At 43.2% G+C, this 23278-nt stretch overlaps 1 protein-coding gene across 12 annotated transcripts in view; it reads right to left on the bottom strand.

The window, feature by feature from the left end:
• Positions 1-23278, bottom strand: part of ATG7 (autophagy related 7) — a 307849-nt gene that overhangs the window by 163472 nt on the left and 121099 nt on the right. For 11 of the 12 annotated variants that reach the window (XM_032458967.1, XM_032458968.1, XM_032458959.1 and 8 more), the window contains 8 exons: positions 23156-23244; positions 21508-21629; positions 17328-17418; positions 16401-16545; positions 11561-11719; positions 5161-5355; positions 3737-3937; positions 1925-2040 (listed from right to left, as the gene is read on the bottom strand). In XM_032458967.1, coding sequence (XP_032314858.1) covers positions 1925-2040; positions 3737-3937; positions 5161-5355; positions 11561-11719; positions 16401-16545; positions 17328-17418; positions 21508-21629; positions 23156-23244 — 1118 coding nt within the window. The remainder of the gene's footprint in view (positions 1-1924; positions 2041-3736; positions 3938-5160; positions 5356-11560; positions 11720-16400; positions 16546-17327; positions 17419-21507; positions 21630-23155; positions 23245-23278) is intronic. The other variant, XM_032458969.1, reaches the window with a different exon arrangement.

Here is a 23278-nt window from a genome sequence, read left to right as displayed (position 1 = left end):
CGTGTGTGTATCTTTTTTCATATATGCTTGAATTTTCCATAATAAAAAGGTTTTGTTTAAAAAAAATAAAAACCAGGTATATGAGGAGACAATACATAACGGAAAGCCAACAAAAATAGACAATAGGAACACTCATAGGAGATCCCACTAATGGATATTTCTGATAAGAACTTAAAAGAAAAACATGATTAAATGTTTTCAAAGAATGAAAAAAACGCCAGTATTAAAATTTCAGCTGACAACAGGATATGTGTAAAATCAGATCAGATGGAAATTCTAGAACTGAAACATATAATAATGAAATGGAAAACTCAGTGGATGGTTTAGCATGTATTAGACACAGAAGAAGAAAGAATTAGGAAGCTGGAAGATAAGCCAGAAGCAAATAGCCAGACTGAAGCGAGGAAAGACAAAATGATGGGGGTAGGGGACAGAAAAGGGCATAAGCTGATTCTAACATGCAACTGGAGACTGGAAAGGAAAGAAGCAAGAAGAGGCAGAAGCAATATTCTGGGACATAATGGCTGAGAATTTTCCACAATGGGTGAAAAACATCAAAGTATGGACTCAAGAAGCACTGGGAAGCATAATCAGAATAAATACAGAAGTAGGTATATCATAGTCCAACCTCTGAAACCCAAAGACTAGGGGTAAGGGAAGAGAGAGAAAAACAAATTGTATCAGAGGAGCAGCAATAGACACACCTTACTCCTCAGTCAAGACAACGGCAGCCAGAGGCAACAGGATTGTACTCTCAACGTGCTGAACAAAAACTACCACCACTCTAGAATTCTATATACAGCAAAAGTGTCTTTCAATCTTGAAGATAAAACAAAGACAGTTTCAGAGAAGAAAGAATGGAAATATCTTTGTCACTACCATTTCTAAAGGAAATAATAAAGAGCATTCTTCAGGCCAAAGGAAAATGCCCTCGGCTGGAAGCTCGAGGATACAGAGAGAGATGAAAAGTCACAAAAAGGAAAATATTAGCAAAACGAAATGAATACCAACTACTAACAATAAAAATTATATCTTCTGGAGTTTAAAAAATATAGAACATGCTTCTAAGTGAGTATGCGGCCCCTGCTGGCTGCCTACCCTGCTGCATCCATCTCCGCCTCTGTGTCATCACAGCTCTATTCAGAGGCAACATGTCCAGCCAAAGCAACGACATTTGTCCGTCTTCCTTGCAGTTAAGAGTGCAAAGTCATGGGATATAGGAGTTTTAGGATCAATGGGTAAGTATTCCAGGAGAGCTCTTTAAAAGGGGGCAGTCTCAGCTGAGCACAACTTTTATCCTTCGGTCATTCCTTTCCTCTTCACTTAACACAGAAGCAGAGGTGGAGGGAGAGCAGTCATCTTGTGACCACAAGGTGACAAGCATAAGGAAGAAAGCTAAGAGCGGCTGAGTGAATGATAAGGAACGAGAGCTCCTAATGGAATGCTGGAGCCCTTGGCCCGGCCTTGGACTGCCTGCTCTGGGTGTCTCGCTGCCGGAGAAAAATAAAGCCCGACCCGTCTGGGGAAGTGACTGAAGACGAACCTCTGTTACATACAGCCGAGTGCAGTTTCTATCACATGCCACTCATGCCTTACAAATGTCGAGGGCTAAGGAGAGCAAAACTTACTCACAGAATGAAAGCATGAAGGTCCCAAGGCCCCTACCAAAATTTTTATCCTGCCTTATCTTCGGTTACCAACTAACTCTAAGAGAGTTCAATTCCAGAAGGATGTGGAGACAGAGCTCCAAAGATCACGTGACAAGTTCTCCAGGCCAAAGAATCAGACCAGGTGTTTAAAAATCTTTGTTTATCTGAGGATGGAAAGGACAACACAAATCTCAGAAAAGTCAGACTGAGAAAAGGACAAAGGAGACACAAAAGCTTTCTTTGTTTAAACTCCCGTCTCTCAACAGCAAACTCACCCTTCTGGATGTTGCAAAACAGAAACCATCAACTCCACTGCCAGGGCTCCCGCAATCATGGCCAGTCCCGGACGGCTCACAGTGCACTGCTGGTCCAAGGTCCGGTCTCTGGTTGACTGGAGAGAAACAGCCACCGACACGCACCCTTAGTTCTAGTGCTCTTGGCTGCAGCTGCCTGAAGCCGGAGCTCCTCCATGACCAGGCTGCAGCATGTAACCAGACGCTCACTGCCGGCAAAGATCACGCAGCCTCACATAATACCATTGGTACCAAGGAAAACAAAATATACAGTTTAGGTAACTAAATGAGGTACTATGCTAAAAAGGATTAGCAGTTATAAACAAATTAAAGATCGGATGAGGCCTCGCTGCCTTACACAGGGGGCTGCCTCGTGTGTTCTTTTAACTGCCTCAGCTCTCCTATGCTTGAGGGTGGGGAGGCAGAGACACAGCGAGGAACAACTACTGGAAGAGAGCAAGCGATTCTGCGGGGACACTTGTGACCGTGCTGACGCCTCCAAGTGCCTGTGAGACGGGAGCAACGGTCTGCTTCTCCTGTGGCTTCAGTTCCCGTGTGCCTCGCACAGCCGGGCGTCTGGCCACCCTGAGTGTGATCCCAGCACCTAAGTGCAAGTATTTTTGCTACAACATGGCTCCAAAGAGAAGCCTTCATTAGTTCACTCTAAGAAATTCTAATCCTCCAACTCTGGGCAAATTTAAGGGGTTATTAGAGATAAATTTGACTCTGAAATGTCTGCCTTATGAACAGATGCGACTTTACTACAACTGACCCTTGACCCTTATCTCTACTTGTTGGTGATAAGAAAACAACAGGGTGAACTGAGTATTATAACCCATGAAGGAGATAAAGCTACCTTGCTTCGCATAAGAGGATATTTATCTTTTTCTCTTTATCCTGGGGAGCATAAAAGCCAGTCATCCGAAAGAGGTATGAGTTACTATGGAAGAAGCCTTAAAAGAAGGGGAAAATGCAGGGGAGGGTGCCTTCAATGCCGCTGCTCGGTTTTACTAGCAATGACTACTGGCTCTGGTGAAAGGCCGCTCCTGCTGACCCTGCTTGCCCCGCGGCATTAAGACCACAGAACCAGGGTAGTGCTCGCTGTTCGGAGAACTTCCTTTCACGTTTGACTCACCTTGCACTGCTGAGTGTCAGGGAATGTATTCTTCCCTCCCCTACTGGGGTTTGCAAATAAAATACAAGGTGCCCATTTAAATTTAATTTAAAATAAACAAAAAAAATTTCTTCTTAGTATAAGCAGGTCTCAAATATTGCATGGGATATACTTATACTAAAATATTATTCATTATTTACCTGAAATTCAAAGTTAGCTGGGAATCCTGTATTTGGACTTGCTAAATCTGACATCCGTATGGGCCCCAGGCCCATTCTGCAGAAGCACAGAGAGCTTAACAGATTTATTTGGAATTACCCCATGAGGCAGTGTCCAAGCTCAGACTGGAGTCTGGGTCTTCAGACTCCTCATTTAATACCCTCTTCACAAAGATAACGGGCACTGGTGCTGAGTGCTGTCCCGGGACCAGTCTCCTTGCTAAGCCTCCCATACAAATGGTTTGTAGCTGCGTTTACACTGGCGAACAGGGAACAGCTGTACACAGCTGATGATGCCAATCAAGGCTCACAGAGGGATAATGCCACCCCCCAAACTGGAGGATTCTTCTCTGTGTGAAAAGACAATATTTAAATAGTCACAAAGGAAAGAGCTGGGTCTGTCTGCCCGAGTGGGCAAGACAGCAGCAGGGAAGATTTGGAACCACAAAGAAATGCACTTACATCTCCCGGGGCCACCACATCGTTGCAGAAATAGCAGCCAAGTTTGTAGCCAGGGATGTTGGCAAACAGTGACGAGCCCAGGTCGGCAGGTGCCACGGGGTGGCTGGGACACAAGTCCCCGGCACCCTGCTGCTTAGGTTTCTTCAGGCCGTGTCTCATGACAACAAATGTGTCAAATCCCAAAGCAGCATTGATGACCAGCTGTGAGTTTTGAGGAATGAAAGATCAGAATTAGGACACACTTATATTTTAAGCTGCGGCTAACTTCCTATTCAGTCCACTTTAAATATAAGTGCTTGCACGTGAGCATGATTAGATCCTAGAAGCTAATGTTGGTAAGAGCTACCCGATACTGAGGTCTTCTGTGCAGAAGACTTGGCAAGTCGTTAACATAAGTTATCTCATTTAGTTTCATTTAAAACTTCCAGCCAATATTTTTTATTTACCGATGAGGAGACAAAGTCAGGGGGGTTATTTCTATAACCTGCCCAAGGTCACCGAGCTGGTAAGAGGCAGGTGTACAAAACCACATCTCGAGAGTTCTCAGACCCATTTTTTCCACCATTAGCTGCCATCTGTCATGTCTACAGAGATTTCTTCCCATAACAGCTTTCTTGAGATATAAATCACACACTATATAACTCACCCTTCACATGGGTTTTTTTTCCTTAACACATAGGTTTTTAAGGACAGCTTTTTAAAATTTATACCAAAAGAACTTCTCTTAGTTGTAATTAATGTGTTCTCCTAAATTTCTGTTTATACAGCAAGGTGGAAAAATAAAGGAAAACCATCCACAAAATACAAGCTACTCACAAGCTCACAGCTCAAACAATCGCTACTCAGTCTGAGGCGTCTCTCCCTGTCGTCTTCTGCCTTTCTCTCCCTTTCCCTTCCCCCTTTCTCCCTTCTTCCTGCCAGCCCTGTACTTACTTAGGCAGACAGAGATATCTTTATACATACAAACATAATTGCTATAAAATATATACAATATCCTGCTTATTTAACATAATGTGGTATTGTCCACGTTATCAAAATTCTTTGAGAACATAGCTGGGAATGGCTGCGCACTATCCCATCATGTGTACGTACTGTAATCGATTTCACCAGTCAATTCTGTTGGCCCTTGAAGTTGTCACTGACCAAACAGTAGTGAATGAGACAAAAATCTCTGTTCCCCTTGGAGCTGACACATTAATGTGAGTGCCCTTCTACTGTAAAGTACCCCGGAAGGTGGTTATGAAAATTAAACAGTGAAGGGTGAGTACTATGTTGGATGATGGTGTGTGAGGCAGACGGTCTGCAGTGGAGTCCCCATGGCACCGTGTCACAAGGTCACACAAAGCACATCTCTTCTCGGGAGGGCGGGCAGAACGGGGACACTCCCCCCAAATCACCGCCAGAGACAAGGACCCACACTCCACCTTTCTCTTGCTTGCAGCGATGACGGCAGGCAGCCACCGGCTCTCCCTGGTGTCCATCAACAGGAACACGACGTCGTGGCCTTCGATGAGCTGCTCCAGCTGCTGCACATCCCTGCGGGCCTGCTCCAGGGTGACGCTGGAGAAGTTCACCGGATGGCCCGGCATGGGGATGCTCATGCTGAACCCGTTGGCGTCCTAGGGAAACAGCCACATGGAGGGGTGTCTGAGGCAAAGGGACGGGCGGCATCTCAGCCTGTGCCTCCTCGTCGCCACAGACATGTATGCTGGCCACTTACAGCCTGAAGTCCTCCCACGGCCACGCTGCTTTATCCTTTTGCTGCCCATGCCCCTGCCTTCTTCACCTCTACAACCCAGAACCCCTTGTCCTGTCACCCACGGTCCCTGAGGATGGACAGAGCAGCAGATAGACATACGCATCCTAGTTCCAAAGCAGGTGGGGGGCACTTCCCACACAAGACAAGGCAAACCCTGCAGAGACCCCTGCGTCCCTTTGGCTCTTTCATCAAAATGCCCTCTACCTGCCCAAGTCCCTCCGTGCAGCTGTCTGTCCCCACTTGTTCCCAAACTGCCCTCCCCTCCACGTCCTTGGAGTAGAACACCTCCAAATGGATGTCAGAACGAAAATAATTTGGCCTAATAAATTCACATAAGGTTACAACGACTGGCAGTCTTGCCTTAATCTGCTTAGTGGTATATGCATTAAAAACAGACAGAACCCCAAACCCTTCCCCCTCAAAACCGAAAAACTACTTGCTAACTTTAACCAGAAAATCCACTTGGGAGAGTGTGGGTATCTGACTAGGAGGCAGGGGTGGGGGTGGGCGATGGTGGAGTGTGGGACTGAGTGAAGCTTCATCTTCCATCCAAAAGCCGAGACGCCCAGCAGCCTGGATTCCCTCAAGTGCGGAGCCTTGGGATTTTTCACAGGGGCTTTGGGACAGCTCTGTAATTTCCATTTGTCCCCTGCTGGCCCCACAGTGTCTTGGCAGATGAACGGTGAGTCACATATGGGCGCCGATGAAGCCAGGGGAATTACCTTTCCACAGAAAAGAAAGTGTTCTAGAATCACAAGCTGCACCGTTAACCCGCTGCACAGCACTGGCCACGGGGAAGTGTGTCAAAACATGAGCTTTCTAACCTACTGGAAAAACAGCTCAGGGACAGAGGAAGTGGGTCCTTTCACAAAGGAGAATCTATTTTGTAGATTGTAGCTATTTTCTTCAACTTGAAACCTAACATCTGAAATTCAAGGAAGGCACAGTAGTAACAGGGAAAATTTCAAAAAGAATGAAAGGGGGAAAAAAGCAAGCAAAGCAGAAAGGACGCCAGGCAGAAAGGACTTCAGAAAGAAGAGAGGTTCAAAACAAGGCCAGTTTAACAACGAGAACACCACAGAGACAACTCCTGGGGCCTCAGTAGTTCATCCATCCGCTCAGTAAGGACCGTGCACCGAATACTGTCACAGACAGGAAGAAACAGTAACAGTAATACCTCACTGTCTTCTCACAATTGACAAAACATTTTAAATGATGGTTGCATGATCCAAAAAGCTATTACTTGGGTATTTTAATGACACCAAGGTTAAAGCATAGTTACTCAATACTAATGCTGACCTTTTGAATAATTCAGATCCTCACCCACATCTACTTGGCTAACCCAAATGAATCTCTGCTTCCTAAGTCTCCAGCCAGTTTAAGCTCACGGAGGACTGGCTCTTGGCTCACCAAATTTAGGCCCAGAAGTCTGAGGCTGGGATTCAGCCAGTTTTGACATGGTAGTTCTCAACCCTGGCTGCATGTTAGAACTACCTAGGGAGTTTTTTAAATTCCTAGTGCCCAGGATTTTCCCCAGACCATTTAAACTGGGCCCAGGCATCAGTAGTTTCTAAAACTCTCCAGGTGATCCAGTGTGTAGCCCGGGTGAGGTGTAATTTACAAAGTGAAGTACACACATCTCAAGGGTCTAGTGCACTGTGTTTTGACAAACTGCAAATTAACCGGTGTGTATGCCTCTCAAGGTACAGACCACTACCTCAGACCATGGTCTTGTACCCCTTCCCAGTCAATCCCCACTACTCCCACCCCCAGAGGATGAGAGTTCTGGTTGCCCCACAGCCTGACAACATTTAGCATTGTCAGTCCTTTAATTTTAGATATTTTAGTGCGTGTGTAGTTACACATCTTTGTGGCTGTAATTCATATTTCCCCAATGACGGCTGGTGTTGGGCATTCTATGTGCTCACTAGCCACTTACAGACCTTTACTACAGAAGTAGTGCCTGTCCAAGTCTTTGGCTCCTTTAAAAAAAGATTTGTCTTCCTTAAAAAACTAAAAATAGAATTACCATATGATCCAGCAATCCTACTCCTGGGCATACATCTAGAGAAAAGTCTAATTTGAAAAGACACATGCACCCAAGTGTTCACAGCAGCACTATGTACAGTAGCCTAGACATGGAAGCAGCCTGAATGTCCATCAACAGATGACTGGATAAAGAAACTGTGGTATATTTATTTATACAATAGAATACTACTCAATCGTAAAAAAGAATGAAATAATGCCATTTGCAGCAACATGGTTGGACCTAGAGATTATTACATTAAGCGAAGCAAGTCAAAGACAAACATCACATCTTGTAAGATATCACTTAATATGTGGAATCTTTAAAAAATGACACAAATGAACCTATTTATAAAACAGAAATGGACTCACAGACATAGAAAACAAACATGGTTTCCAAAGGGGAAAGTGGGGTTGTGGGGGGACAGGGGAGGGGTAAATTAGGAGTTCTGGATTAACATACACACACTAATACATACAAAAACAGATAAACAGCCAGGGCCTACTGTATAGCACAGGGAACTATATTCAATATCTTGTAATAACATGTAAAGGAAAAGAACCTGAAAAAGAGTATGAATATATATATATATTATTTTTTTCACTTTGCTATACACCTGAAACTAACATGACATTGTAAATCAATTATACTTCAATTTTTAAAAAGTGGTTTGTCTGTCTTATTATTGAATGGTAGGAGCTGTTTATGTATCCTGGATACAAGGTCTTTGCCAAATACCTGTAGTGTGAGTAGCTTCCGTTTCGGCTAGTTTTTCATTTTCTTACCAGCATCCTTGGAGAAGCAGAAGTTTTAAATTTTGATGAAGCCCAATTTATCCATTTTTTCACTTATGATCAGCATTTCCTAGGGCCCTAAGGATCTTTATCATCATGAGGTCACTAGGCTGCTTTCTCCTAGAAGCTTTCCAGTTGTAGCTTTTATGTTTAGCTCTGTGGCCTTCCTGGGATTTTACCTAAGGGCTCAGAGCAGTCAGTGGGGTTTCTCCCTTCCAGATAGTTGGGACCCCAATGTCTCCCAGCCTGTGGGAGCTCTGGAACCTAATCTCACAGCAGAATCACGGTGCTTTTTGCCCAGATGACAAAGTCATACTCTGAGAATGAACAGCTTGGTATTTGGTCAAAGACTCAAGGTACTGCCTAGACAGGTTTTGGGAACTCCTCCTCCGCCGTCTCTTGCATGTCTGATGCTCTGTCCTGCAAATTCCAGCCACTGCAACTGCTCTGAACACTGGTCTTGCTTTCCTCAGCTCATCAAGACCAACATTACCTCCTTGGGCTCCCCAAGGGCTCTGGCATGGACTAAAAAGTGCCTCCATTCAATCAACTGGGACAAACATTCCTTCCCTTTTGTCTGAGACCACAGCCTTCCACTGCCAATTGTTCATCGTCTGAAGAGTCACTTTACACAGTATACCCAGGTGCATAATTGTTTACAGTCTGATATCAGTTACTCAACGGGGTTGGATGCAGATGTCCAGAGCAGGCTTTTAAAATCTCTTGTGTGGCTCCATAATCCTCCATTTGATTGTCTGCCCTTTGGGAAAAAAATGGTGACCTCAAATAGTTACTTGATTTATTAAAGGTCATTTTTTTTCCTATTCAATCAATTCAACCCCAGAGTTAGGCACAGTGCCTGTAGCAGAGCAGTTCTATTCATGTCTTGCTCACTGAGGACCAGCCTTCCGTCCATGGCTCAGTGTAAGGAAGGTGATGAATAAATATTTGTTGAATGAGAGAACTATACTAATTGAGCATACAAAGAAAATCGCATAAGCCTGGCTAATCTAAGTGAAACTGTTTCACAAGTACTTTCCACGAACTTGATGAATTCCACAAGTACTTAGCTGGGTTCTGTACTACGGCTTGTAAGGCATGAAGGATAAGAGTGCAAACAAAAGACCTGGCTGCTGGCGGTAAGGGCTGAATAATCCAATAGGGAAAATGGCGGAACACGATGTAAGTGCTGAGGGAGAGGTTTGATCTGGTGGGCCGATGTCTCCAAGAAAAGTTGAACTTGATCTCTAAGGCCCAGCACGACCCAGCCCTTGCTTGTGCCCTAGCTTCACAGCTGGCTTTCTCGACCTCCGTGCTTCAGCCAGCCTGCTTTTCTCTCAGTTCACAGAAGCGCCAAGCTGCTTCCTACCTCGGGCATCTGCACAGACAGTTCTGCCACCCTTGGTCTAGCGAGCCCCCATCTGAACTTCAGGACTTAGCTTCTTCAAGGAAGTCTGGTCTAGGTCAGGCCTACCGGATAAGCATCCTCATGGCAACTGAGCTCCTCCTTTGTGCACTTATTATAATTGTCATTGTTCAAGAAATTAGTTGTTACTGACCATTTCCCCCCCAGACTCTAAGCCCCATGTGGGGGAGGGGGAACATTGCACGGCTTCCCAGTCCCTAGCACATAGTAGGCCTTAAATAAATATGAGAGGAATGAGTGAGTAAAAGAATAACTGAACAAATAAACAGGGGGAGATGAACTGAGTCACAGACCACGGCTAGGATTTGGGCAAGCAACAATTTCAGGCAACTACTAAGTGGCAGAGCTCAGATTCAAAGTCAGGTCTGTCTGGGACCCGGGAGGAGTTCACAATACTCTCTGGTGATAGACTGGAGTATTCTTCCTGCCTAGGCACTGCCTCCCTCTAGTAGAATCACATGCCCATGCCCATGCCCTTTGCCACATGACTTTGCAGGCCATCCCATTTGCAGGCCATCCCATTAGGAGGGTGGGGTACACCGACCAACACCACTGACCCAGGGCCTGGTCGTGTGACTTGCTCTGGCAATGGACGTGAGGACACCACCCAGTGTCATTACTGAGCTGACTTTAAGAGGTATAAATATGGTTAAGTCTTACCAACTCCTTTTCACTTCCACCTTCTACCCTAAGAAGATCAAGACCAGATGAGTGTTGCTCCCTGAACCTCTGTTGGGAAATAATGACACACAGAGCAGACCGGAACTTGACTCGAAGCCCGAGTCCACTGAGCCCAGCAGCTCAGCTGCAGTTAATGCGCAGACCTGTGCGTGTGAAATAGCTGTTTATGACTGTAAGCCCCCGAGATGCTGGGGTGTGTGATGTGCAACAGTCCCAGCAGAAACCTAACTAATATGCCTCCTCAGTGACGAGCTGGAACTTACTCTTTTCTCTTTTGACATTCAGCACCTCACAGGGCACATAACAGGTGCTCAGCCAATACTATTAACTAAACCCAGTAGACGCCATTCCTCAGGAACACTGGTGAAAGGGACAAAGCCGTCAAAGTTGCTTTTAAAGCAAAGACTGTTAAAATGAATGAATCTAATGCTGAGTGACTAAACAGAGAAACTTTGAGGAAGCAGGCGTTTTCTTAGCCAGAGCTGAGAGCCTCTTGTGGCACTTTAAGTACAAGCAGATGCTTCGGAGACACCTTCTAACCTCTGTCAGATAAACTGACTAAGCATGCAAGATGCAGACTCTTTTTTTGCTGGATGACCTCAAAAACTCTGGCAAGATTTTGAATCCAATGAGCGGAACGACTTGCCTCTTCCTATCTGGTGTTCTGAAAGTAAATGATGCAAATCAAAGACAAGGAGCAACTAGAGTGAAAACATTTGGCCGGATCCTTCTCCTGCAGACTTACATTCAGCTTGATTTCATAAACCTGTACTACCTACCACGTACTCTGGTGATGAAGAAAAACAGCACCCTACGTCTGCGCCACCAGAGACCCCTGTGGAAGACGGCATGCCCCCCCCACGGCTCAGCTCAAACTCAGATAATGCTCTGCAACTTGGAGACATTTTTTCATATATTCTTCATTTTATTTTCACAATAATATATGAGCGTTTTGTTTTGTTCTTTTGATCCCCGTCTCTGAGAGGAGGACACAGAGGCTCAGCCACATGATAAAGGCTGGTAGCAAGTGACAGTGTCTGACTCTTTTTCACCAATACCACAGGGCCTCATCCCCCCAACTTTGACACTGAAAGATCCAGGAGAAAATCTCTGACGTCCACAAAGGGCATCAACGTACCACTCCGGGGAATATTTTCTGGAGCCGGTCTGCTGCCGCCAGGGCCTTGGGCCTACCACCCGCCAGGCAATCTTCAAATTCATAGAGAGGCTGCCTCACAGGGTTGGAATAGGAGATCTTGGCATTGTCCACAAACGTGATGTGTCTGACACCCCAGCCCTGCATGGAAACAGGAGATCACGGTGTTTCTGATGACCATTTCACAGAGGGTCTCTCCTGAAATCCCTAAAAGCGGTTTTGTTTGGGAGTAGCCTCGGATCCTCAAAACACAGGAAACTTCAGAAATTGAATTGTGCAAATTCAGTTTTTGATAAACAGAGTGTCAACTTTCTTTAAAAGACGAAGTAATTACATGAGCCTGGTTTCCTGCAGTAATGAGACTAAGAAATGTCAGAGTGGGTCTGAGTAATAATTCATTTTTGACAGCAGCACCAGAGGAAGCTTTGGAGGTGAGTCCCATAAGAACTGCCTATGTTGCTGTCTTAAAAGGATAAGCAATAGCTGCCCGTTGTCCTGGCTTTCCTTTAATGAATAATTAAGCATAAATAACAGCACATCCTAAAATTCACTTACAGCCTGAGTTAACTCCACGTAAAAGTGACTTGTAAGTTATTTCCAATTGTATAACATCACAGAATATTTTGTACTAGTTCTCCAAGAGGCAAAGGCCTTATTAATATTCTGGAACACAGCGGGGACAATTCTACATTCTCAGAAAGAGTTTTCATACACTTCAGTTACATCCCCTATAAAGTCTTATAGAACCACCCAATTTTACAGGAAGGCTCTCTAAAATCTTTAGTCAAAATTATTGTGTTTTACAGATACTAAAACTGAAACCCAGAGAAGATAAGTGATTCATCTTAGGTCAGAGATCTGGTTAGTGGTAGGGAGGAAATGGGATCCCCAGAGTGGCAACCAAATGAAGATGCCTCCTTTTTGGCGGGTGAGATGAGGGATGTGTATTTCAGTGAGTCCTCAACGAGCACAGCAAACTAAGAGAAGCCCTGCTGGGACGGTCACAAAGCAAAGGTTCTGATCTCTGTCTTATTTCAGTATCCTTCCTCGAGGGACTCGGAAATTCAGTCAGACTGATGGCTCCGGGGGACGGTCAACAACAACCCAAGACTCGTTCTCAGGGTTCAGAATGGTGGACCAGAATCCATCCTTTCAAAATCATAGTTTAGATCAGCCATTTGTTTTGAGGCCCACTGGTAACTGTGGTCGACCAGCTCAGTTTTATAAGTGACTTTCACCAGTTAATAAGCCAACTACCATGGAGGGGAAACAAAGGTACGGAAAATTCAAAAGGCACCTGTGCTTGGTTTAAGGCTATTTATTTTGGAAGTATTTTTGCATTCCTTAAAGCAATGCTGAGTGGATAGCAAGGAAGGCAGTCTGGGCACATGCTGGGCAGCAGGAAGAAGCCAGAGAAATTGCAAACATGCCTTAAGTTAGTCACATGCAGGTGGACTTTCACACTTAACTTCTGGTTTCCTGGAATGCTACACAGTTTAAATGGCTAATCTGCAAAGATTAAAGAAAAATCACAATGCTCAATGCTGGTGAGGATGGGGTGATGAAAAAACTATTTTACTGGTTGAGAATGAAAACTGGTATAATTTTTCTAGAAAGCAATTTGACAATCTGTTTCTAGAATGTTTTAAACGTTCTTATCCTCTGACCTACTTCCAGCGATCTATCTTAGGAAACAAAACTGCAGTCACAAGGATGTTCTCTGCAACATAATTTATAGTTGTAAAAAACTGGAAGCAATGTTAATGTCTGACATTAGGGGATTGTCTCAGTAAATCACGTCTCATCATCTGGGAAGGCACAGACCAGAGCAGTTAAAAAAGCTTTTTAGGCATCCTTTTTAATGACATGAGGAAGTGTTTACAATGCTAAGTGACGATAGCAAGGGGCATTTATATATATTCAATAAGATTTAAAAATACACATAAAACAAACACTGAAAGGAAATAAGTGGGAAAGTAGTAAGAAAATCTTCTTTTCTTGCTTTATAATTTTTATGCCTTACAAATTTTCTATTATGGGTCTACAGTGACTTTGTAATTTTAAAAATGCTAATAAAATCTAAGCACCTAATTCTGGAAGTTAGGAAAAGAACAAAATAAATTTCACAAAATTAGGAAGAAATTAATAAAGAGAAAAGTAGATATTAATGAATTTGAAAACAAAAACAAAAATTGTAGAATAAACAAATCGAGAATTTAGTTTTCTGAAAAGGCAAGCCTCTCTGGCAAGTCTGAACAAGCGAAAAGAAGAGAAAATATAAATATTTACCACTAGGAATAAGGAGAGATTAAAAAGAAGATAAAGATTCAAAAGAAGGTAAGAGAATACCACATATATTTACATCAATTAATTTTCAAATTAAGTTGACATGGCAGATTTTCCAGGAAAACAACCTAACTAAACTGACTCAAAAGAGGTATAAAATCTAAAAAGGTCAGTCAATACAGAAACATTTGTAGAAGCTCCCAAAGAGTCCCTGTCCTCACCACAATAAAATTCCACAAGTCACCAAGCCCAGCTAGACTTAGGACTGAATGTTACCAAACCACCAAGTATTAAGTCATACACTAAACTGTCCTGGAGCACAGAAAAAGGAAGAAAGTTGTATTTTATAAAAGTAGCATAACTCAGCTATCAAGATATACAAAGATCACAAAGAAAAGCATTACTCTAAACCATCTTGACTTATGAATACAGATGTAAAAATCAGCAATAAAACATTACCAGATGAATCCTATAGTATATCAGAAGAATAACATACCACAAATAAATAGGGGTTTTTCCCAGAACTCTCAACATTAGAATATTTTGATTTTCTTGATAGATATATTTGATAAAGCTCAACAATCATTTCTGATAAAAACTCACAGTAAACTAGAAATAAAAATCCACCTCCTTAACTTATAAAAGAGCATTTAGCAGAAACCAAATGTTACATATCAAAATTAAAGGAAAAAACAAGAAGTTTCTCATTAAAGTCAGTAACTAAACAAGGATGCCAACTCTCACCACTATTCCTCAACATTACTACAGAATCCTAGCCAATCCTTTCAGACAGAGAAAAGAAACAGAGACATAAACGTTGGTGAGGAAAACTTATCAACCTACAAAGTTCAAAAGAATCAAATAAAAAACTATTATAACTCAGAGAGCTTAGAAAGACAGCCAGATAGAAGACAAACATTCAAAACTCACTGTCTTTCTTATATATCCCAGTACTAGCCAGCTGGAAAAGTTAGTGGGAAGAACATACCTTTAAAGACAAAAAAAAAAAAAAAAAAAATTAAATATGTGAAAATGAACTAAATGGGACACGTGGGAGACCTATATAAAGAAAATACTACTGAAGGACTAAGATGATCTAAATAATTTAAGAGCTCTACGGTGCTTCTGGAACTAAGGATCAATACTGTTAGGATGGCAATCCCTCCCAACTTATCTATAAATTCATTTTTTTTTCCTGAAATACACTCAGTTATAATGTGTCCATTTCTGGTATAAATTCATTTTAATTTGAATTAAAATGTGAGCAATAATGTAGGAATGAACCAATGAAATGAGAGAACAAAATAGAGAATTCAAAAAGAGACTCAGGTACAGAAGGGGATTTAGTGTTTGATAAAGGCGGGAAATAATAATTTGGATTATTGAATGAAAGCCATTAAAACAAATGACTATCCCTTTTGTGGGGAAAAAACTGGATCTTTACCTCTCACCATATAACAAGAATAAATTCCACATTGACAAAGATCTAAACAAACAAACAAACAAAAAAAACAAGAGTTCTATGAACCATAAAGGAAAACACTGACATATTCAATAACACAAAGTTTTTAAAAGCTTTTATATGGCTAAAGATAACTTAAATAAATTGAGAAAAATATTTGTATCATATTACAGGAAGAAGGTTAATATCCATAAAAAAAGGATTCAAGTCAATAGAGGAAACACAGCTCAAAGGACATGAATAAAATAAAGTACGTAAAAAAAAATTAGAGATTAACCTCACTAATTAAAGAAATGCAAATTAAAAAGCTCTGTTTTATATTCTAAGATAGCATTTCTACTTCTAGGGCTTTTTTCCTAAAGAAATAATCCTATGGATATGTAAAGAAATAAGAATCTTCACTTCAACAACGTCTCCTAAAGAAAAATATGCTGGAATTGATTAAACAAATTGAGGCCAAGTCACACAATAAAATACTATATATATACATGCCATGGAACACATAAAAAGAGAACCACAATTATTGTTCTATTAAGTTAAAAATAAAAGCCTGTTGCAGACAGTATGCTATGATCCAACTGCTGTAAATATAAATAAGTAAGAGCAAAGATGACAAATGCCTCTCTGTATTGCATATGCCTGCGAAAACCTCAGGGAAAGATGCTGCGTAATAATCTGTGAACTCTGCTTCATTCGCGGAAGTCAGACTTGGGATGGGAGTGGAGGGAGATTTCCTGTTTCTACCTTATAATAAAAGCATGTAATCCTTTTATAATGAAAGAGATGCTGAGAAAAGAAGAAAGGGAGGGTGAGAGGGAGGGAGGGAGAGAGGAGAGGGAGTATCTGGGAGATGGAAGGCACTCAGATACAGTCATCCCTTGGTATCCGTGGGGGACTGGTTCCAGGAGCCCCTGGGGATGCCAGAATCCACAGATGCTCAAGTCCCTTGTATAAAATACAAGGCCCTCCACATCCTTGGATGTGAAACCCACAGGTACGGAGGGTAGGACTGTACAGTGAAATAAGAAGGGAAGCCACAGCTTCAGTGGTACCATTTGGCTCCCACAAACTTACCATCAGCGTCCTAGCTACATTACAACCCAAGGTGCCAGCTCCAAGCAGCAGACACTTGACAGACACAACTTTGTCTAAGTCCAAAGTAGGGACCAATCTCCAACACATCAATTTGAGATTTAGATCCACTGATGACTCAGCTAACCTAGAAAATGAGAGAATTACTATTTACTTAGCCAGTCACTCATTTATGCCCCAATCTTGTCCTTATTAGATAAAAAGCAGCTACACGAGAAAATAAGAAACAAACACTAAGAAAATTAGGGTCACAGGGAAGATAAAAGCCTGAGGGTCAGCGGGGAGGAGAAAGGTTACCCCAGAGAGCGCACGGCATCATCATCTGTTGCACCTGCAGAGGGACGGGTGTGGCACTGAGCTCCCAGCAGCAACGTGACATGGGAAGTATGACCAGTTATAGGAGCTACTGTGTCCAGGAATAAAAACACACCAGATGCTTAAGAGGACAGTTCTGCCTAATGCTGAAAACAGAGAAATTTCTGTCCCCTCAGTAAAGGGGGATACTTATATCATGCCTTCAATACAAGTCTGGTTTCTGTGAAATATTTCTTATAATGGCCTTCAATGCAGGCTAATGGGACAAAACTGAAGGGCAACAAATAAAGGACTAAAAAGTTGTGTAGGTACACAGTCTGAGAGTCCAAGCTTGAAGCAAGAACAAAATTGAGAATGTCTGGAAACACAGATGAACTGTGTGCCCTTCAGGGTACCCATCATTAATATTAATTCTCACGACCAAACAAATTCAGAGGCAGCAAAGAGTGGGATACCACACATCGCCCACACGAATGGCACCCCCACCCCTGGCCTCAACTGGAGTTGAGCTTGGCCTGCGCTTGGCCTGACAGAACCTTGTATGCATTCTGGTTACAAAGAGACCCCCTGGAGACGGCAGCTTCCAAATTTTACCTCTTAGGGTCCATACATTCGCTGAGGTTCACCATCCTTGGTCCCATGCCTCCTTTCTGGTTCTTTTCCCATCCGACTGCTTTGGGACAATCTTAAGACAAATGAAACAGTAAATTTAGTGAAGGAGGGAAGAATAACAAATAAGTCAAAGCAGCGAGATGGCCCATGAGTTGATAAGCCTTTAGTTCACTTCTTTTTCAAGGAGGTTCGCAGGCTTGAATTTGCATCTACTTGCCTCATTTGCTTCCCCATCTCCCTCAGTCACTAGGAATCTGTTTAGAGACCCTCAGTGCTGAGCAGTCTTCCTGTAGAGGGGCTCCTGAAACAGCCTTGGCCTCTGGCCCGAGCTGCCTCAACATCTGTAGTTACCAGAAGCTGCTCAAAAAGAGACACTCATCTCTGGAGCGTGTCTAACCCTGTGGAGGGCTCTCTATCGAAGGAAGACAAGCCAGGGTGACTGCGGCACACCTTTTGCTGAGTTCCCATCAGGATTTGAACCTTTCATTCCATGTGCCCCACCCCTACTCCTCATCCTTACCGCATCCCTCCGCCTGGCCTCTCGGTTCCATCACTGTGCACCTACCTGTCTGCAGATTACAGTCTAAGGGACTGTTCTTCTCTTAAGCTGCCCTCTCCTTAAGCCCATCCTTAACCACCCAGACTTCCCCCTTCCCTGACTTATCCCTTTTCCACTGACCTCTTTTAACCTCTGCAGTGGGTGCCCCTGTAACTCCAATTCCAGCTGTTCTCAAAATGTGCCCTCCACAAAGCTCGGCGAGATCAAGGACCCTATGGCTAATGGGCTTGGGAAATGCTGCTATTCCCCTGGCTAGGTGCTCTGCCTGCCTCCAACCACCCAAACCTGGAGATTCACATCACACATGAAGGAGGCAAAGCTCTGAGCAACCTGCAGTCAAGGAGCCACTTCACTCGATTTGGCTTTGAGCTTCCCAAATTTACCTGGCTCTCTGCATCTGTCACCCAGTAACACCAAGTAAAATCTCACGGGACACATTCAGGGGAAATGCTGCTCTATTCTACTGTTGCAAAATCCTCCGAAAAATCTCAGTTACTTTGCAGAACACTCATGCTACCTCCTCACCTCAGTGGAAACCTGGCTTTCTTGGTGGAATCCTGGCGCTGCAAATCCTGCTACTGGGGGGCACCCGCTCTTACACTCCCTGCACCTTGGGACCTCAGTCCCTCTCCCCTTCTCACCAAATCCCCCAAATACACAAAAAAGCATCAACTCCTTAGCAGGGAATTCACTCAGCCACAACCTACCCTCCAGCATCTACTTTGAGTCACAGTCTCCAAAGGACAGAAGCTCCTTGGCTTGAGGTTCAGAGGTACAGGGGCACTGGGAGGAATTCTGCATCTGTCTCTGATTGCTCACTGGTTTCCTGCAGACCTTCTCTTGCTTTTACATTTCTATCAACGCCTCGTTTTCCTCTTCTTGGGGACTTCGCAGCTTCTGGCCTTCTTTCTTAAAATAATATTGCTCAGTATAATTATGGGAACTAGAGGTGTTCAGTTCCTCTACACAATCTTATCTTTCTGGAATAGGATGGCCAATGGGAAGCCAGGGGGCCAATTACCTTAAAAAGCTACCTGGCTGGGGGCCAACTTTCACAGCAAGAAGCCAGAAGACAAATGTCCCTTCCTATTTTAACTCAGGTGCTCTGGTGTGGTCCTTTTTATGCCATGAAAAATTGAAACTAAAATAAGAGATTTGAGTTCTTTAAGAGGATAAGAACTCCAAAATTATTTTTCTGGAGAAAAAAAGAGTTCAGATCTGTTACTAACTCACATTTTGTTTGATTTAGTTACTATTCTTACTTTTTTTTTTTTTAAATAGAGCTACTGGGGATTGAACCCAGGACCTCATGCATGCTAAGCACGCGATCTACCACTGAACTATATCCTCTCCTGATTTACATTAAATTTTAAAATGGTTCTCTAACACCTAGCACAGAAATTTGACAAGAACTTCAGAACCACAGTCTAATACTATAATTAATGTCTCCAGCCTAAGCTTTCTGCTTTTACAGATAAGAAATCATAAATGCAAAATGTCATTTCAAATGAAAAGATCTCTGTACTTAAGATGTTACAGCCATTTTAAGAAAATTAGCTGTACTTTAAACTTACTGATAATTTTAAAAAATACTATATATGGCCATAATATCTAATTTATCATATCTGCTGCCGTATAATCTACACCCATAGAAAATACCTCAAGGTAATGAGAAAATATCTTTTAGGGGGAAATCCGGCCCCGTTTCCCGCAGTTGGACAAACAGGAGGAGCACAGCCAGGACAGGCAGGGCTTCCCCCGTCCCCCCCCTCCACTACTCCCCCCACCCCGCTCCCCCCCACCCCCCCTCCCTGGCAGACTCCGCTGCGCCTTCAGCAGGCTGCCGGCTGCCAGGCGCTCTGTCAGCAAAGGAGAGTGAGCTTGGCTGCACACACGAAGAACAAAATAAGACATAGGATATTTAAAATTCTATTTCTTATACCACTGTCATTGCAACTGTGGGATGTCTTAGAAATACAAAAAGATACTACCATACTGATACCTTCCGTTCACACTATAATCTACAATAACTCTTTATAAAGTTTTATTTACAGCTAAGAGGGAAAACATTAATTTACATGAAAAGAGGAACATTTGCCTTTCTTAAACGAAATCATCTACACTCAATATCAAGTGTAAAGACGTACCGAGGGCATCACTGCACCAGAGAAAAAGCTCTTTTTCAAACGGAAGTGCTTTGCCAGCTTCACCAAGCATCAGCGATATCACTGGGAAAAGGGCATTATGAGTAGTTCAGCAACTTTATCTTAAAAATGAAAAGAGAAGTGTCTTCCCCAGGAGGTGGCTGGCAGGGCTAAGGGAGCGACGTGTGGAAGCACCCGGCGGCCTGCCGGGTGTAGACCAGGCGTGTTACTGGTTAGTTCACGCTCACCTAGTTCCCGGGAGCTACCTTCAAGCTGCCACTGGATAAAACAAAGGTGTGGCACACCAGTTAACATCACGTGGAAGCTATTTCAGAACAGGCCAGAAGAGGGCGCTAAATCAAACGCAAATATCTGAAGACAGAGGCCAGAGGTACCTTCAGGCTCTAAACTAGCAAGCAAACAACTTCCTCTTTGGCCTCACTGAGCAGAAGACCCTGTCACGCTTTCCGAGGAAGTCTATTTAAGACGCTCTTCTTGCTGAGGCAAAGAATCACTGAGGAAATGTTGTCAGAGCCAATTCTGAACCCTTCTGACTTCTGCTCTCTAGAAATGACTTCTCAGAAGAGATTCTAACCCTTCCCCCAACCCCCCAAAACAGACACACACTTTAAGGCATATGACTCATGGAATTAAAGAAAGCCATGTGCCTTGGAACGACGCAGATGCCGTAAGGAGCAAATTCAACAGCGTACGTGTATCTAAGTGCTCTGGAAACCGTGTAAGTCATAGGGGTCTGAGGGTTCATTCTGGAAAGAGTGCTGGGCTTTGGGTAAGATAGGAAAGTAACATAAATTAGCATTTATTAGGCAACTATAATATGCCAAACATTGAGTCTGTCTTTTACATCGGACTCAGAGTCCTCACAAGGGGTGTTATTGCCTCTATTTTACTCAAAATCGAGTGTGTTACTCCGTCTTTGTGACATGTACCTAAATATAAATATGTAAGTAAATGCAGGTGTATATACACACACACATATCTACGTACATAAAGTGTCTGTGAGCCCAAGTTTCCTAACATGAAATGGGGACAACAGCTGCTGTCCACCACACGGGAGCAGATCACGTGAAGGCTATTAAACGCACGAGGAGAATGGCGCTTCTGCTGCTTGGCTTACTATACGGAGAAGATCACACATCACTTCTTGTAACAAATAAAGATGTAAATGCATTAATACTTCATTCTTCCCGTAAGAAGGGTAAAGAATAAAGACTTTATGTTAAACAAAAACAAAAACTAGGGGGAAAAAATTCTGAAGACCGAAAAACTGCCTGGAGGAAATTTCCCAAGGACAACCTCCGCCTTTGTTCCTGTCTGAGTAGCAGAGCATGCCCTCTGTTCAAGGGAAGCATTCCCCTTGGCAAAGAGTTAGGAGTTAAACCTGATTTGGTTTCTGATAAATGATAATTACATGCATCCTCAAAGACTGGAAAATTACCTGGGCTAAACGCCATTTCTGGAAGCTTCACTTCGAAGACGATGCTGTGGGTGATGTCTCTCACCCCCTGCAGGGTGCGGTCCCGGAAGCAGAGGACTTCAACAGACTGGAAACTGCTACTCCTGATGGCAGGCCCCGGGTTTTTATTTTTGTTTTAAGGAAGGAAAAGAAAGAGCTCATGTAAGAGCTTTGGCAAACCCAGATGGAGAAGATTCAATTCCTTGTAATCACGCCTCCCTGGCACCTTCAGGGGACGGCCTTAACCTTTGAGAGATTTTCATCACATCTACATAAGCTTCCTTTGTCTAGGTGTTTAGAGGCTGAGCACTGAACTGGCTGTGATTTTTCTTTAGGTGCATTTTATATAACAATTTTACATTGTACATAAATAATTCTGACACATGAATCTTAAATACAGAGGGGAAAAAAGCTCATAAGACATTAAAAAGAAACTCTAAGACAAACATGGGTTCTTCTGGTCCCCCTTCTCCCGTCTGAATCTATAGTCCAGCAACAGTGAGGAGGCCCCTGCCCTGCAGACTCTCCTCCAGGATCAGCAAGTTTAACCACTCGCCATCCGGGGACGATTGCTAATTTATCTACCTTTAGTGAATACTGTTACGTAAGTAAAGCAGATACAAGGACAAGTAAACAAACCCTAAACACAAGGAGTGTGTCTCATGCCTTCTCCCAGTCACTACCCAGCCCCTTCAAAGGTAACCACTGCTCTTAAGTCCATAGATGGGTTTTGCCTGTTTTGACCTTTGCACACATGGAACCATGGAGCAGGAATTCATGTAGGTCCAGCCTCTTTCACTCAATAGTATGTTTTTTAAATTCATCCATGTTTGATACGTGTACCATTCAGATTTACTACAACACTGCATTCCACTGCAAGGAACACACCACCATTCACTGTCCATCCCACTGTTGAAGGACATCTGGGTTATTACCAGGGTTTGGTTATCAAAAATAAGGCTGCTATAAACTTTCCTGTACATGTGTTTTGCTTGCATCTGAGTAAGCACGTCTGTGCTTTATATACCTGAGATGGAAACTGCTGAGCCTAGAAGTTCTTAACTTTGGGAGATACTGCCAAACAGGTTCCCAGCAGTGTCTGAGGGTTCCAACTGATCCACATTTTTGACAACACTTGGTACTGTCACCTTGTTGAATTCATTCTGGTGAGCATGCAGTAGTATCTCGGTATAGTTTACTTCCTTAATGACTAGTGACGTTGAGCATCTTTTCAAATGTATATTACCCTCTGTTTTATTTAGTTTAGAGTCAGGAAAAGGGGAGGATGGTAGCAAAAGGAAAGTCCTATCTGAGAGCGACCCAGAGAGCTATAAAGGGAGGGCTAGACAATTTCAGGACTGGGACTTCCGGCCGCTGGCCCTGCCCTACGCAAAAGTATCTTTAGTGCAGTATAGTCAGAGTCTGCGGCTCCACAACAGACCTGCTTAGTGGCTCACCACTGACGGAAATGGGCTCATGACTGACTTAGTGATTTATTATCTGGTTTCTTTGGCAGCAATTAAAAAACGCCTTTGGGAAAACAGAAATACAGATATAGTCAGATGCAATGTCCAAAACATATAGACAAAGACAGACAGAGAGACAGACAAACACACACACACGTAAATACCATCTGTGGGCTGCGAGGACCAAAAAATTCCTCAAAGGCCAGCCAGGGTACTGGGCTAAGTTACAGGGATCGTATACACCGACAGTAATCTGTGAACAGAAAAGACTTTCTGAGTGAGTCAAG

The sequence above is a fragment of the Camelus ferus genome, chromosome 17, assembly GCF_009834535.1.
Source record: "Camelus ferus isolate YT-003-E chromosome 17, BCGSAC_Cfer_1.0, whole genome shotgun sequence".
Lineage (NCBI taxonomy): Eukaryota > Metazoa > Chordata > Mammalia > Artiodactyla > Camelidae > Camelus > Camelus ferus.
This window is presented reverse-complemented; position numbering and strand designations above follow the sequence as displayed.